General features: G+C 46.9%; 1 protein-coding gene across 1 annotated transcript in view; it reads right to left on the bottom strand.

Moving 5' to 3' along the window:
- The window catches only part of CERS4 (ceramide synthase 4), a 120,778-nt gene that overhangs the window by 66,789 nt on the left and 36,705 nt on the right, over positions 1 to 17,284 (bottom strand). Inside the window, exon 2 of the mRNA XM_026659694.2 lies at positions 14,071 to 14,244. Within this exon, the coding sequence (XP_026515479.1) occupies positions 14,071 to 14,243 (173 nt within the window). The 5' untranslated portion in view covers position 14,244. The remainder of the gene's footprint in view (positions 1 to 14,070; positions 14,245 to 17,284) is intronic.

Below are 17,284 nucleotides of genomic sequence, written 5' to 3'. Positions count from 1 at the left end.
TCATCAAGGGATGGGAAGGGTGGGCCCCACTGGGGAGTTTTCTGCAATAGCGGTAACCCCAAGCACTCAAAAATCATCAGTCAGCCTCCCAAAATCATGATATTACTAAAATAACAAGTGTGGATTCTCTTTATTCACCTTCCAGCTCCTGAGTTTTTAGGGGTCACCTTTTCCAATTATTCTCCACCCCAACAAGGGCTAGACACACTTCTTAATGAAAGTTGAGATTTTGCCATGATCCCAGGACTCCAGGAGCTGAGGGTTTACAAAAACCACCAAACATTGTGTAACGGATGATGAAATTACAAGAGCTGCCAGATTTCACAGGACACAGCAGGAGGGGAAGGTGGGCTGTGATCAAAGCCGGGCTGCTGAGAACCAGGCTTGCCACTGCCTTGGAGCCTCGCATAAGCCAGTGGCTCTGGCTGCCTCAGCTCACTTCTCCCCCTAGCAATGGAGGCCAGACACTACTCACTGTCACAGGTGCAGCCCCACTGCGGTGCAGGGAAGCAGCCACACAGAATCACAGATGGGCAGGAGAGGCCCCCTAGGTCTAGTCCATCTCTTTGCCAGGGAAGGGCTGTCCCCTCCAGCACTTTGCTTCCATAGCATGCTGAGGTGGTTGCCAGGGGGCACTGCAAAGTGATGAGAGGCCGTCTGCCCTCCCACAGGGCTGAGCCCGGGGCCCCAGCACTACCAGGCCAGGGGGAGCAGTGGGGCTGCAGCACAGCCACTCCTTCTCCAGAGACAAACGTGCTGCCTTCCTGGCCTCCAGCTAGCTGCTGGGTGCGTTCCTTCCCACGGCCACCACCATGAGGTACCAGCTGGGACACAAAACCCGGGGAGCCTGGCTCCCTCCCAAGTGGGCTTTATTGTCTCCTCCCAGCATTTGACTGGATTTCTAGCAGGGTCAGGTGATGCTGCCGTACAGCAGCAATCCTGGACTCCCAGAGCATGTGTCACCTCATGGCACAGTGCATGCAGAGAACGAGCACCTTGCGCTGGGCTTGCTGCTAGGAAGTTGCATGTGACAGGTGCAGACAGCAGCGACGAAGTTTGGAGATGCAGAATCACAGCCACTGAGCACAAGCAATCCAGTCGTTATGGAGGGACTGTGGAAAGTCCCAGGACATTAGACAGGTGAGTGTAGTGAAATGCATGGAGGAGACATGAGTCTCCTCGCAGACAGCCCCTCACAGCAGGCCCATGGCACAAGGCAGACACAGGGTGGGAGGGGAAGCACAGACATGGAGAGGGAGTGACGGGCTCAGGGTCACACAACAGGTCAGTGCTAGAGGTGGAATAGGACCAGGTCCTGACTCCCAGCCCAGTGCCCTGTCCAGCCTACCATACTGCCTCCAGTCCTAACTGCAGTTCCCAGGGCCCTTGGGAGCAGTTGTTTTAAGGATGTACTGTGAGGCCTCACAAGCATCTTTGTTAACTCACTCTTCAATTCCCTCAGCTGAGTAACTTCCTGTCCCAGTGGTTTGCTGCACTGGAGATTCTCTTGTTGCTCTATAATGTCTTCATCAGAGACTTGACCCTCTGCTAAGAGACCACGAATGCCACATACAAAGCTTTGGGGAAGGAATTTCCCCATCACCTTGGACAGGACAGACTGATTTTAAAAACATTGTTTAATTCCTCTGCTACTTCAGAGTTTTAATTACATCATCTCCTCTCTGGCGGTGCCAAAACAATCTACCTTAGTATGTATGGTGGTGGTTATAATAAATAATAATGCTTAGCTTTTACACAGCACTTCACACCTTCAAGAGCTTTACAAGCATGGTACCAACACAGTGATCCTCCGTGTCATGCCCACCTGGGCCCCCAACCGTCACATTTCTATTACTGTGTCAAAAGGCTTTACAGTCTCCTTACTCTCTAGTTACGTGCTCAGGACTCATTATTCTGCTCCGGGGGCCTGTCATTTTCTCATACAATTCTGTGAGTATTTGTCATGTGGGATTTGTAACTAGATAGTTTCTACCCCATTAGGTGTGGTGAGCCCTGTCCAAAAAGCTACCAAGACAACTTCCGAACTCAAAGACAAGATGAATTGGGAACCAGTGGAGGGAATAACTTGGAGGGTTCCCCAGTACTCTACATCATTCTGTGGAGAGGGCTGGTAGGCACAGAGGGAGTCACAACTCCTGGCTTCCATTTCTTGGTTTACCATTGACTCACTGTGTGACCTTGGACAAGTAACCATCTTCCCGTGCCTCAGTTTCCTCACCTGTAGAATGAGGATGAGAGCACATACCTGCCTTTGTGGAGCACAGATGAAAAGTGCTAAGTATAATTATTATTCTCTGTAGTGTGTTCTCTGACAAGCATGCTCCTCTGCAAGACCTGGAAACACATCAGAGAAGGCTATGATACAGCCCTTGACGGTCTCCCCACTTGAGACCTCCCTCCAATCCGTCATCATCCCATTAATAGTTACTCTGTTTGCGGTTGTTTAACCAATTTTGTATCCACCTAATGGTAGTTCCGCCAAGCCTGCATTTCTCCAGCTTACTTATCAGAATGCCATGTGGGACTGTGTCAAAAGCCTTGCTGAAATCCACTGCATTCCCCCATCCATAAACCACTTACGCTGTCATAGAAGGAAATCAAGCTGGTTTGGCATGATTTGTTCTTGGGTAAATCCCTTGATATTACCTCTAACATAACACCATCCCTATGAGAGGGAACATCCGCACTAGTGCAATGGCCTGCCTGCGAGGCTCTGAGATGTGTGGGCTTACCAGGAGAAAGCACAAAGACTGGATGCATGGCTATCACATCATAGGATGGGCGCACAGCTGTTCTGTGAATCTGGAGTCAATGGGATCTTTCCAATGACTTACTGGGAGCTGGGCTGAGCTCTGAGTAGAGCAAACGATGTGGTGGAGAAGCTACTGCAGCTCATGTACACAGAGCCAGTATGGCAGCCCAGCGCACCTCCCCAGAAAGTAGATTAGGCAGGGTGGGATGAGGTTGTGCCTAGCAAGCACTAATAATCAGGGCTCTCCCAGACTTTATGCGCTGAACCTCATTCAAATTCAGCTTTGGGCCTGCTTCTCTTTGGTGCAGGATTTCTGGCTTTTTCACCCAAAATGTTCACTGTATCCAAACCATCTTTACAACTGGATGCTTTTTGGCACCAATATCTACATGCACCCACACCATGTTCCCTTGGCCCTCCCCAAGCTCTCACCCTCATGCACACACATCCTGTAGTCATGTCTACTCAGTTGTAGGTGAGCACCCATCAGTGCAGCGGCACCAGTACTAAAACCTAAGGGCTTGTCTATATAGGCAAGTCCTACTGGTATAAGCTAGGTGTGAATGTAAACTACTGTAGTTATACCAGTATAACTGCTCGCGTGGATACACTTGTGCTTGTATAAGAACACATCTTATTAGTTTAACATGTCACTTTGGAAGGGGTACAAGCTAAATTCAAAAAAGGCACTCTTTCTCTGAAATAAGAGTATCCGGGTGGGGGTTTATAGCAGTCTAACAAGAGTGGTTTAACTATACTGGTATATGAGTCCATATTCCCACGTAGACAAGCCCTTAGCATAGACAAGGACATGCAGGATTTGCACCTATTGAGGGTTACCCTTATTGTAACAGCCCAAGGTGTGTTCACAGGACCACTGCCTCATTTGCTGCAGAGGTTGGAAGGTGTGAGTGAACAAGGCAGAGGACTGCAGGGAGAGGGGGAAAAGGGTACTTCCCTGTACGGTAACTTTGGTTCTTTGAGATGTGTTGTCCATATATCTATTCCTCTGTTGGTGTGCGTGTCTCCAGAGCACGTGAGAGAGATTTTTGGTCAGCAGTGTCTGTTGGGGTGTTGCCTGTACCATTAGTGTTCCTGTGCTTCCACCCCTCAGTTCCTTCACCATACAGAATCCCAATATTGAGGCATTCCACAGAAGCAGAGCTGGGGGATCAAGTCATGAAACACGTATATAGGGACAACATATCTTGAAGAACCACAGTTACTATACAGCTAAGTAGCTATTTCCTTCTTCTTTGAGTGCTTGTTAAGGTACATATATTCCACTGTTGGTGACTCCCAAACAGTAATTCTTACTGGCGGTGGATTTCAGGAGTCTAACCAACCAGTGAACGTAGAACAGTCATAGAATATCAGGGTTGGAAGGGACCTCAGGAGGTCATCTAGTCCAACCCCCTGCTCAAAGCAGGACCAATCCCCAGACAGATTTTTGCCCCAGATCCCCCCTCAAGGATTGAACTCCCAACCCTGGGTTTAGCAGGTCAATGCTCAAACCACTGAGCTATCCCATCCCACCCACCTGCCCCCAAAGGGGATAGCTAAGTGTGCATCCTCTCTAGACATCTCAGCGATAGTATAGAGCTGGGCAACTGTGTGGACCGAAGACCACGTTGCTGCTTTACAAATGCCCACAATGTGCAAATTCTGAGAGACGCTGCTGACGTGACTTGAGTCTTTGTCAAATGTGCAATTACTCCCTTCCCAGCCAATGCAGAGCACAACTTGATACAGGACAATATCCAATTAGAAAGTCTTTGGATGAAACCACCTAAGCTCATATGCTACGAAAAGCCTGTGAGACTTCCTAAAATATTTCATCCTGTCTAAGCAGAAGGAAAGTGCTCTACATACATCCAGCACTTCACTTTTGTGTGTGGTTTAGGGAAAAATACTGGGAGGAATATAATCTAGTTCAAATGAAATTCAGATGCCACTTTAGTTAAAATGCAGGGTGTGGTTTCAAAGGGCTGGTCTATACTTAGCCGCTAGTTCGGCGGCTGGAAATCGAACTTCCGGGTTCGATTTATCGCGTCTGGTCTGGACGCGATAAATCGAACCAGGAAGTGCTCGCCGTCGACTGCGGTACTCCAGCTCAACGAGAGGAGTACCGCGGAGTCGACGGGGGAGCCTGGCTGCCGCGTGTGGACCGCGTCTGAACCGCGGTAAGTTCGAAGTAAGGTATGTCGACTTCAGGTACGTTATTCACGTAGCTGAAGTTGCGTACCTTACTTCGACTTGGGGAGTTAGTGTAGACCAGGCCAAAGATACTTTATCCTCATGGAACATTGTAAATGGTGGCCCTGTAATTCTTCCACTCTTTGGGCTGATATTATTGCCAACAAAAACGTGGTTTTCATGGAAAGATGAAATAAAGAGCAACCAGCGAGGGTGGCTCAAATGGTGGGCCTATGAATCCTACTAGAACTAAATTTAAGTCCCAAGGTAGTCCAAGTTCTTTTATTGTGGGGTAGACCATTATCACACCCTTCAGGAACCGGCCTACTATAGGGTGAGAAAAAAATGGAATCTCTCTGTATAGGTGGGTGAATCACTAAATAGCTGCCAAATGAACTCCCAGTAAGCTCAATGACAGACCTACGTTCTTTAACCCCAGTAATGTAGTTCAGAATCTGAGCTTTGGAAGGAGACAGTTGATATTGATGGGCCCACATTGTGAATCTCTTCCATTTTGCCAGGTAAGAGCATCCTGTGGAGTCCTTTATACTATGAATAAATCTATTCTGCACTTCTGAAGAACATGCTTTTTCTGACAAAGTCAGCCATTCAGCAGCCACACTGTCCAGTGGAGAGTTATGGGATCTGGATGCAGGATCTGTCCTTGCTTCTGAGTTATTAAGTCAGGAAGCAGCATTAAGGTAAGGTTGTAGGCTGTACTGATAACGTTTAAATAAATAAATAAATAAACAAATCAAACCCCACATGATCAGGGTTTAGCTGATCGCCATATTTGGGGTTGGGAAGGAATTTTCCTCCAGGGGAGATTGGCAGAGGCCCTGGAGGTTTTTTGCCTTCCTCTGCAGCGTGTTTGCTCTCTTGTGTGTGTGTTCGCTCTTGAGACAAAGAGAGAGACCAAGCAGGTAATCCAGCTCCTACTGAAATGACTACTTACAATTTCTAAAATTACAGAAATTGTAAGTAATAGCAAGGAAATGCATTAGATTATCTTTTGTTTTAGCTTGTGAATTTTCCCTGTGCCAAGAGCAAGGTTTATTTCTGTTTTGTAACTTTGAAGTTGAGCCTAGAGGGGAATCCTCTGTGTTTTAAATCTTTTTATTACCCTGTAAAATTACCTTCCATCCTGATTTTACATAGGTGCTTCTTTTATTTTTTTTTTTTATAATAAAGTTCTTCTTTTAAGAACCTGATTGGTTTTTAGTGTCCAGAAAACCCAAGGGTCTGGTCTGTGCTTACCTTGTTAACCTATTTGGTTGGCATATTATTCTCAAACCTCCCCAGAAAAGGGGGTGAAAGGGCTTGGGGGGATATTTTGGGGGGGGATAGGACTCCAAGTGGCCCCTCCCTGAATGTTTGTTTAAATCACTTGGTGGTGGCAGCAATACCGTCCAAGGACAAGGAAAGGAATTTGTGCCTTGGGGAAGTTTTTAACCTAAGCTGGTGGAATATAAGCTTAGGAGGTCTTTCATGCGGGTCCCCACATCTGTACCCCAGAGTTCAGAGTGGGGAGGGAACCCTGACAGGGCTATCATTAATTTGACTGCTTCTTGCTCGTGTTTCCTGGGTGTTCTTGGTATTAACAGGGGATAGGCACAGAGTACACCCGAGGTCCATGGGATTAGAAATGTGTCCAACATGGATCCTGGGCTCTTCCTCCTCTGGAGCAGAACTGACAGCATTTCCTGTTCTCTCTTGTGGCAAACAGGTCCATAAAGGGAAACCCCTTCTTGAGAAAGTGGACTGAATTACAACATCCTTTATCGACCAGTCATAATTGATCACACATTTCCTGCTAAAGCTCTCTACCAATCCATGGAAGATGCACAGCTGTTAAGGTAATGTCATGAAATATGCAAAAAACCAATAGATATACCACTTCCTCTCATAGTGGATTGAATCTTGGTCAGCAGTGCTTGTTTAAGTAAACTATGGCAATCATGTTGTCCATCATGACCTGAACAGAGACGCCTTTGATCTCTGGCAGAAAGACTTTGCAAGCTTGATGCATAGATTGAGTATGTTTATGTGGAGTGATGCCTCTTGAGATGACCTTATTCTTTGGGTCTGCAGGTCATCCATAAGGGTTCCCCACCCTAAGGAGGATGCTTCCATTACTACAGTCTTCGACAGAGGTGGAGGACAGAAGGGAATGCCTTTTCAGACTTGTATTGGGTCCACCCCCATTTCAATAACAGCAGGACTTTTGGTGGAATACGCACCCACATGTCCAGGGATGGTTGCCTAGCTGATATATTGCCTACACCCATGGGCGGCACGTAATGGAGGCTAGGGGAGGCTAAGCCTCCCCAAACCTCGCACCAGGGATGGAATGGCAGAATTGGAATTGGTCATGAACAGCAAACTGCAGCCACTGGGAGCTGCCTGCGGATGGTCAACATCAGCAAAATGTCTGGCGGCCCGCGATCAGATTACCCTGATGGGCCGCATGTGGCCCACCACTGATCTATACTATTATGGTCACCACTTTTACAAGACTCTGATAAATTTTGTACAAAGTATCCCTTGTGAGGTATCATTTGAAAACTCATAATCTGCTGAACATTATTGTCCTGTTAAAATGTGTGTCACAACACTATATGTAAGGTTACAAGTTTCTACTGTATAATATTGCTGTAACATGTTCCCCAATCTAAAAAGGCAGGCTCAAACCAGTTTTTCAGAGACAAAGCCACACTGGCACCCCAGACAGGTGTTAAAGGGTCATCACCAATGTAAGTAGCCATCCTCCAGCAGTGGGGGGAAGGTATACACAAGAAATTTACATTTCATCACAGGGACAATTCAAACCTCATGTCCACAACAGACTGCACATCACCATGACTCAGCAAGGATGTTTCTAGCACAAGAAATTGAGTTGTAAAGGGGGAGGAAAACACATGACTTCACCTCTCCTCCTCCCATTTCTCTGTTCATGACATCAATGACTCTCAAAGAGCTGAACTAAGGGGGAGTGGTCCCAGGCTGGAAGGAGACCCAGCCTGTGAAATGTACAACAGTATATGGTGAGACAAAACATTTGCTTTTAAGTTCACTTAGCTTGTTAAATTAGGTATCAGCTTGCGTAATTACTCTTATTTTTTTTGTAACCAGTCCTGACTTCAATGCATCATCACTTGTAATCACTTAAAATCTATCATTTTGAATTAATAAACTTATCTTACTGTTTTAGCTTAACTAGAGTTTTGGATTAGAGTGTGGGAAACTCCATTTGGGATAACAAGGCTGGTGAATATATCATTTTCCTTTGATGAAATGGCAGACTTTTATGAGCTTGCATTGTTCAGTAGTGTGCTGCACAGTACAAGACATACATTTCTGGGGGAACAAGGCTAGGACTGAGAATTTGCGGATGTCATAGAATCACAGAACTGGAAGGGACCTCGAGAGGTCGCTGAGTCCAGTCCCCTGCACTCAAGGCAGGACTAAGTATTACCTAGACCATCCCTGACAGGCCTTGTCCAACCTGCTCTTAAAAATCCCCAATGATGAAGATTCCACAACGTCTCTAGGCAATTTATTTCAGTGCTTAACCACTCTGACAGTTAGGAAGTTTTTCCTAATGGCTAAACTAAACCACCCTTGCTGCAGTTTAAGCCCATTGCTTCTTGTCCTATCCTCACAGGTTAAGAAGAACAATTTTTCTCCCTCCTCCTTGTAACAACCTTTTATGTAGTTGAAAACTGTTATCATGTCCCCTGTCAGTCTTCTCTTCTCCAGACTAAACAAAGCCAATTTTTTCAATCTTCCCTCATAGGTCATGTTTTCTAGACCTTTAATCATTTTTGTTGCTCTTTGCTGGACTTTCTCCAATTTTTCCACATCTTTCTTGAAATGTGGTGCCTAGAACTGGACACAATACTCCAGATGAGGCCTAATTAGCGCGGAGTAGAGCGGAAGAATTACTTCTTGTGTCTTGCTTAGAATACTCCTGTCGCCCTGTATGTAATTCATGAGTGATTGGTCAGAGTGCTCATGTGTTTAGCTGGGAGTGAATCTGCATGCTAAAGTCTCTGTAAGCAGGCCAGGTGTGGCTGTTCTGACAGCAAAGCAGTGTCAAAGGCATCCCAGGCTAGAGAGTTAAGGGAACACAGCTGTTCAACAGTCCAGATTGTACCCTGGGTAACATCACAGTTAAGGCTGCTATTGAGTACAAAGGTTGAGCATTATTCCATACCTTTCTGGATAGGTAGGTCACTGTTGTCATGGAATCCAGAATGGCTTTGTCACAGGGTCCACTCACCACTGGTGGCGCCTTTTCCTGGCCGTCCTAGGAATTAACTCTGGCCAGGCATTGTGCCCTCCTCTGGCAGTGTCTCTCCCGCTGTCCTCCCATCCTGTGGACCCCTCTCTCTCCAGGAACCACAGCCTCCTCTTCGCGATTCAGTCCTCCAGCCAGGCCACTGCATGGTTCCCCCTTCCGTGGGGTGGAGGGTACGTAGCAAAGTCTTTCCAGAACAAATCAGGCAGTCCACTGTCCTCTGCCTAATCAGTGCCACATCCCCAGTGGCGAGTAGGGGAACCAGGGCATGCCCTCTACTCTGGGTTCCAGCTCAGGGGCCCTCCGATCAGCAGCCAAGGCCTGCACTGTTCTACCTTGCTGCTTTCTCCGGAGCCTTTCCTACCTTCCTGGCTTCCCTCCTCTCTGGGTTCACCAGCCTCCCAACTCCCTCCTCTCAGGGAGTTACTGTTGACTACTCTCTATAGTCCAGAACACACCTCCCTCCTCCCAGGGAGTGACTGCAGCCTGCCTTCCTGCAGCCCCTTCTGTAGCCAGCTTCCTGGCTAATATAGGCCACCACAGCTGAGCCTGCTTCCAATCAATTCCCTGCTCCCTGGCTCCTCCTCCAGCAGGGCCGGCTCCAGGGTTTTGGCCGCCCCAGGCAGCCAACAAACAAACAAACAAAAAGCCGCGATCGCGATCTGCGGCGGCAATTCGGCGGGAGGTCCTTCACTCCGAGCAGGAGTGAGGGACCATCCGCCGAATTGCCGCCAACAGCTGGACGTGCCGCCCCTCTACGAAGTGGCTGCCCCAAGCACCTGCTTGGTAAGCTGGTGCCTGGAGCCGGCCCTGTCCTCCAGGTGCAGCCTGTGGAGTTAATTAGCCCATGTGGCCATCTTACACCCTTCCAGTCCTGTGTGGGATGGACACCCCATCACAGGCTTCTATAAACTCTATTCTCTATGCTGGGGTTAGTACTGACTTTTCTTCATTTATTAACAGTCCCAAGCATGGGAACAGAAAAAAGATCTGTTGAATGCTGTTTGCTACTTGTAGAAAGGAGTTCCTGGAAAACAGCCAGTCATCCAAATATGTGAACACTTAGACTCCCGTTCTTGTGAGGTAGGTAGAGGTAGATCTGTGAGCATGCAGGGAAGCCAAGAGGAGAAATTCACTACAGATGCTCAGACAGTGCAGTTATGAGCAGTATGGAAGAACCCAGGAGGAAATAAATCATTCCACACTGAAAGCAGGGTTTCGATGGTGGCAATAAATAAGACAGGGGCCACACGCTGATTGATAAGAAACAAAGAACAGCGACATCTGTGACGGTGCCACCCATTGGAGACACCAATCCACATCTGGGCTTTCCCAGGAATGTGGCTTGGCTGGTAAGGAACTCAGTCATCCATGGACATGTGACTTGCCCAGGTGACTCCAAAACTCTATTTTGTAGCTGGATTTTGCATAGGAGAGAGGAGGGGGTCTCCACCCACAAAAGAAAGTCTATTTAAGCCCAGGGGAGATCCCTCCATTTTGTCTTCAGCTGGCTAAAGAGAAAGCCTCTCCACCCCCAAAGATACCTGAATGAAACTGGAACAAAGGACAGTGACTGCAAGGGGTGTATGTGATTGCTGGACCCAGACTAAAAGAAGATTAGTCTGTAAAAGGAAGCATTCTGGAACTGATGAGGATCTTATCTGTATTCAGTTTCTTACTGTATTAGACATAGATTTGCGTGTTTTATTTTATTTTACTTAGTAATTCAGTTTGTTCTGTCTGTTACTACTTGGAACCACTTAAATCCTACTTTCTGTATTTAATAAAATTGCTTCTTAATTATTAATTAACCCAGAGTATGTATTAATACCTGGGGGGGGGGGAGGAAGCTGTGCATATCTCTCTATCAGTGTTATAGAGGGCAAACAATTTATGAGTTTACCCTGTATAAGCTTTATACAGGGTAAAACGGATTTATTTGGGTTTAGACCCCATTGGGTGTTGGGCATCTGAGTGTTATAGATAAGAACACTTCTGTAAGCTGCTTTCAGTTAAGTCTGCAGCTTTGGGGCAAGTAATTCAGACTCTGGGTCTGTGTTGGAGCAGACGGGCGTGTCTGGCTCAGCAAAACAGGGTGCTCGGGTCCCAGGCTGGCAGGGAAAGCAGGGGCAGAAGTAGTCTTGGCCCATCAGGTGGCAGCTCCCAGGGGGTTTCTGTGATCCAACCTGTCACAACGTCATTCTCAGAGCATCATCCATCCTGTGCACTGAATAAGGTGCGGGTCATGTGGAAAACACAATCTGTGGCCATATAATTAAAGACCGTATCCCAATGCACACGCACAAGGAGGTAGAATTAAGGTTGCACAGGCGACCTTAATTCTGGCATTTCCTAACTTCCAAGTGTTTGTTTTTGCTTTAATGTAGTTTTTTCCTTCCCTATGTATATAACCAGCACCTCTTCCCCCTTCTTCTAGGCTCTGTGGAAGGCAGCAGACCAAGACCAGATCCTTTGCGGTTTAGTGCTGCTCTCTGCTCCTCCAAACTATAGGCAGCATGTGATGACTAACTAACAAACTGTACAAACATGATATATTATTCCTCACAGCCTCCAGGAGGAACTAACACTGCCATTAATTATTAATTATTATTTGTATAACCATAGCATTTAGGAGCACTAGCCCAGAACAAGGATCCCATGGCGCTAGTTACTAAACACACACACCCCAAAAAGACAGTGCCTGCTATTTTATCACTGGGGCAAATGGAGAAAATAATGTATTTGCCCAAGGTGACATAGCCAGGACTAGAACCGAGGAGTTCTATCTAGGAAGCTACTGCCTAGTTCCCTAGATCAAAGGTTCTCAAATTATATCTCAACATGGAGCATATCTTTCAAATATATCTTCTCTCCTGTTCATGCTCACATGCCAGCTCCCCAACCCCTGTGACTCAATCACAAACATCCCTGAGGCAATTCCAGCAATCTTTGTATGGAGAAGTAATACTGGGAAAACATTTAATCTTCTTTCAGTAGGATTTAGCAGCTAGAAACCAGGAGGAGAAGCCAGCACCATATGAACAGTTGATTCTATACAGGCCTCTGCCAAGGGCTTCATGGAGTACAGTTTGGAAACCAGGGCACAGAGTCTGCTAGGCAAGAACCTCATGCTCCACGTGGTTCAGTTTTCCCAACTCGTAAAATGGGGAGAATCATAATAGTACTTTACACTTACACCATGTTGATTGACATGCCAGGGGGCTGAACTCTGGACCTTCAGAACTAACAGAACGAGTCTTTACAGCTTGAGCTAAAGAGACAAGGTTGCCTACCGGGGGGCTCAACCAGCTCATATGCTCTGTGGATTGACACAGAGGGGAAGACATAACACATTCATTGTGCAGTTATACTAGCATTTTTCCATCTGCAGGTCTGAAACCTTTTTGCAAATGTGGTTAAAAGTTACTAATCCCGTTCAGAGGATCAGATGTGGGCTTGCCATGCACCTTGGGCAGTGATGTGCACCAGTATGAAGTGAAACACTACTGAATTAGAACAGAAAGATTTCACTTTCAGTTTGCGCTGTATAAATGACTGCACAGGGTTAGGTAGGGAACCAAGACTAAGGCCTAGAGGGTTAATTTGCAATTCGCCTGGGGGCACCACAGTGATGGAAAGACATGGGGTCAGCTGACTACAGACACGGATTCTAGTCCCAGCTCTGCCTTGGGCTTAACCCCTCTTTGCCTGTCAGCCTATCTGTCAAATGGAGCTATTGACATTATCTTCTCTCAAGAGGTGGGTAAAAGGCCTCACTAAATAAGCAAGGAGTTCACTTGTTGAGCTCACAGTCGTTTTAAGGCCAGCGAGTGGGAATGGTGGGCACAGAATAAGTAGCTTCCAGCCCTATATCAACCCCCAGGCCAAGCAGGTATTTTGACGAGAAGGAAAAGAACCCTTTTGCCGTGGGTGTTTTAGGCTGGTTGGGAGCAATTGAGGGGACTAGTCATTCACCCACACAGTTAAATAGCTGCACATACATGCACAGACACACTGGGGTTCACATCCCCAATTAAAACTTAACACACAGCTACAGCACAGTTCAGAATGCTCTAAACTCAGCCAAGCTCCCCTTAGACCTCAGGGACTATGGATGCCTAGAGAGGCATCTGTTTTTGAGATTTCTTTCCCAACCTTACTCAAGAGATCACCACAATTCTTAAAAATACCAAATTTTCTTCTCTACCCTCTTTAAGCTTAAAAAACAGCTGCATGGTTTTTGATCAAACTAGCTAAAAAGAATTAATTCATCTTGGGATAGAGACCAGGGATAGAAAGTTTCAGCCCAAAGAAGACAGTTTCAAAAAGTTCTGAGAATCTGAAAAGGGAAACTATTTTACAGCCTTAATTATAGCAGACACTACCTGGATAATCTAACTTTACGTCTACAGTGCTCTGGGCCCAGAAGCAGCCGATAAGGTGCAAGAGAACAAACACAAACACACAATATTATATCTGCTTCTAAAGCACAAGCATAAAAACTAATCCAGGACCAACAGTGCTTATTCTACAAACACTACAAGAGAAAAAAAGCTTCTGGGTGCTTTTGAAGAGGGGTGGGAATGCTGTTGAGTGTTAGACCCTCGAGGCAGAGTTTGCGTTCTCTGTTTGGCACTCTCTAGATTGTGAAGTGCCAGGTGCTATTGGGAGAATAATGATACAACTGTCTCAGCACATGCTCAAAGCTAAAGTCTCTGTGGGCCACACCGGGAACGTCCACTGGCCACATGTTGGCTCCCAGTTGCAGGGCCCAAATTGCCAACAGGGGAAACAGACTCACCTTTCAAAGAGGTACCGGATAATAATCAAGAGCAGGGTACAGGGGATGCTGAGCAGGAGGTCTTGAGGCTGAGGGTAATGGATGTCCTCAGATTCCTTCATGTCTTCCCAGGTGATTCCTGGGGGAAGCCAGTACTCATGCCACCATAACCATTCATTCAAAGAGTGCATCATCCTGGAAGAGAAGGAGACCAGAGTGAGCTTGAGGATATTCTAGCAGACAGCAAACCAGTCAGCACAGGCCAGTGAAGCAGGCAAGGATTACAGCCAAGCTGAGCATGCACCTGGCTATGAAAGGAGGAGAGGGGCGGGGACATACCGACACAAGATATTTGTAATCCACTAGTACATTTTCAATCAGACATTTTGCAAGCACTGGTTACTGGCAGAAGGCCTAAAATGCCGAAATGAAATCAAATGCCTTAAAACTCAGCAGAACAAGGGCTGTCATTATTCCCAGCATGAAGCACCAGCCACTTTATAGTTTAACACTGAATCCATGATTCCAAACACGTTTGGAGAGGCTTCCCCTCCAACAGGCAGTGAGCTGCCCCATCCCCAATGTGCATCCCACTGCAGTGCCTGCCAATAGAGCTCCTTTTATCTGTACACTTTCTCCCTCCTGGGCCTTTTGATCTCTTATTTCTTTTATCATAGAATCACAGAACTGGAAGGGACCTCAAGAGGTCATCTAGTCCAGTCCCCTGCACTCAAGGCAGGACTAAGTATTATCTAGACCATCCCTGACAGGTCTTTGTCCAACCTGCTCTTAAAAATCTCCAATGATGGAGATTCCACAACCTCCCTAGGCAATTTATTCCAGTGCTTAACCACTCTGACACAAGTCCTGTGCTTGGGATGATTTTGTTAATTGTTTAAAAAAAGCCTCATCCTTATGTTTTATTAGCACTCTCATTTTACACACACACACAATGGAGGTGCCAGTGCCAAGACTAATTAAAGCTGCTCTAAGTTTGCCCTTAAAACAGGAAGAAATCTGTTTTATGCTTTAATGATTAAATTGAATCCCCACATTTGGCACAGGAATTCTTCCAGGAAAGACTGAATTTTCTATACAATTTTAAAGAAAATGATGAAGGCTATTATTCCATAACTCTAGTGCAGATAGAGCTGTGAACTGTGTCACCCTCTAGAACATGCATTTCACCATAGGTGGTACACCTGGTCTAGTATAGCCCATCATCACACAGGCAAATAGGGAAGGGGTAGGGAAGCAAGGTACACTCAGATCACTGGAATTACCATGCCCAGCGATATAGCAAACACTGTTTTACAGAAACCCAGGGGAAGGTGGAAGGAACCCAAGCATGAGAAACAGCAGTACAGGACTCCCATCCAGAAAGGACCTAAACCCCAGCCCACTTCCTGCCAGCAGCAGTGCAGAGTAGATCAAGTACGGAAGAGAGATTTGCTTTTAGAGGCAATTTTCACCAGATGTTTCCTTCTTAGTGCGAGGACATGGCTGATTCTGGAAGTGTGCAGGGTCTGACTGTTCTTCTTGGTCTGGAGATTACCACTCAGCTCATTCAACTCCTTGGGCCTGGCCATGACTGTAAAACCAGGATCTTGTTAATTCCAGTCATGACTTTCCTGTTTTTCCTGGAGCGTTCATGGCACAGCCCAGTGTGGACTATGAGGGAGGTTGGCTACAAACAGATTAGGCAGACCCTGCCACCACGTGCTCCATCAATAAGGGCTTTCCTTGATGAGTGGGAGGATGGGACTTCTGGTAGCCACAGCTCTAAGACAGGAACCACCTTTCAGGGCTAAACTGCTTGATATGCTGTGACTGTACTGGCTCTTTGCATTTGGGTACAGGATCCCTTTATCCAGGTCACGTGGCAAATAGGGTAATGATGCTGACCATGACAGAACCCAACTCCCATCATACTCATCTTCACCTCATTGCTAATAACATTATCTGTTCTTGCTGGGAGCCTGTGTACACTGAGGCCACCTCAGTCATCTCCTTGCTCAGTCAGCATGTTCAGTGCTTTCTTTTCAGGTCATTGTTTTACTCCGATTCTCTGCTGGTTTTTGCCAGCAGGCCTCTAGGGCTCTTTCCAATGGCCCACCCACTGTGCGGCCCTCCCACACAATGTCACCAGCTCTGCTGGAAAGATTCTGTGGTGCTGCTGCCGTTTGCAAGCCTACACTAGAGGAGCTGGTGGGCTGTGTACGTACAACACTCAGGAGAGCAGAACCACAGTAGAAATGCTATGTTTTATTGCCTTGCCAGGAATCAAGTTTCAGGGGGTAGCCGTGTTAGTCTGTATCCACAAAAACAACAAGGAGTCCGGTGGCACCTTAAAGATTAACAGATTTATTTGGGCATAAGCTTTCGTGGGTAAAAAACCTCACTTCTTGATGCATCTGAAGAAGTGAGGTTTTTTACCCAGGAAAGCTTATGCCCAAATAAATCTGTTAGCCTTTAAGGTGCCACCGGACTCCTTGTTGCCTTGCCAGGACACACTCTACCCACGGATTAACCCTCACTATGAGGGATGTTACCCAGCTGGAGAGACATTTCTCTCTGTCCCTAACAGATCTGCAGTTCTGTTGCTAGTACGCACAGCTCAGTAACATCACAGTGCTGAGTTATGGAAGTGAGACTCAACGGACTTAGAAGGCTGTTCCTTCCAGGAATACCTAGGAGCTCTCTTCACAATGGTAGCAGAGCAAAAGCAGGATGATGTTCTCTGCTCTCAAGACAGGCACACGTCAAGTCCAGGGAACTGCATCCCCATGTCACACAGAATCTGTCAGGGCCTCAAGGGACCTTTGGCTTTTGGAGGTCTGTAAGGCTAGGTCTACACTGGGGGGGGGGAATCAATTTAAGATACGCAAATTCAGCTATGCGAATAGCGTAACTGAATTCGACGTATCCTATTCGACTTACCCTGCTGTGAGGACAGCGGCAAATCGACCGCCGCGGCTCCCCCGTCGACGGCGCTTACTCCTCCTGACGAGGTGGGAGTACGCGCGTCGATTCGGGGATCGATTTATCCATCTAGATGAGACGCGATAAATCGATCCCCGAGAGATCGATTTCTACCCGCTGATCCGGGTGGGAAGTGTAGACTAGCCCTAAGTTAACAGAGTGCTCATGTTGGACTTGTCTCTATTCACAGAGGTCGGATGCCCTCAGAGGTGTCTGTCTCCAGGTGGCCTAGCTTGAACTGGTGCCTGGACTG

Source organism: Terrapene carolina, unplaced genomic scaffold (genome assembly GCF_002925995.2).
Source record: "Terrapene carolina triunguis isolate 2854851 unplaced genomic scaffold, T_m_triunguis-2.0 Scaffold662, whole genome shotgun sequence".
NCBI classification, from domain to species: Eukaryota; Metazoa; Chordata; order Testudines; family Emydidae; genus Terrapene; species Terrapene triunguis.
This window is presented reverse-complemented; position numbering and strand designations above follow the sequence as displayed.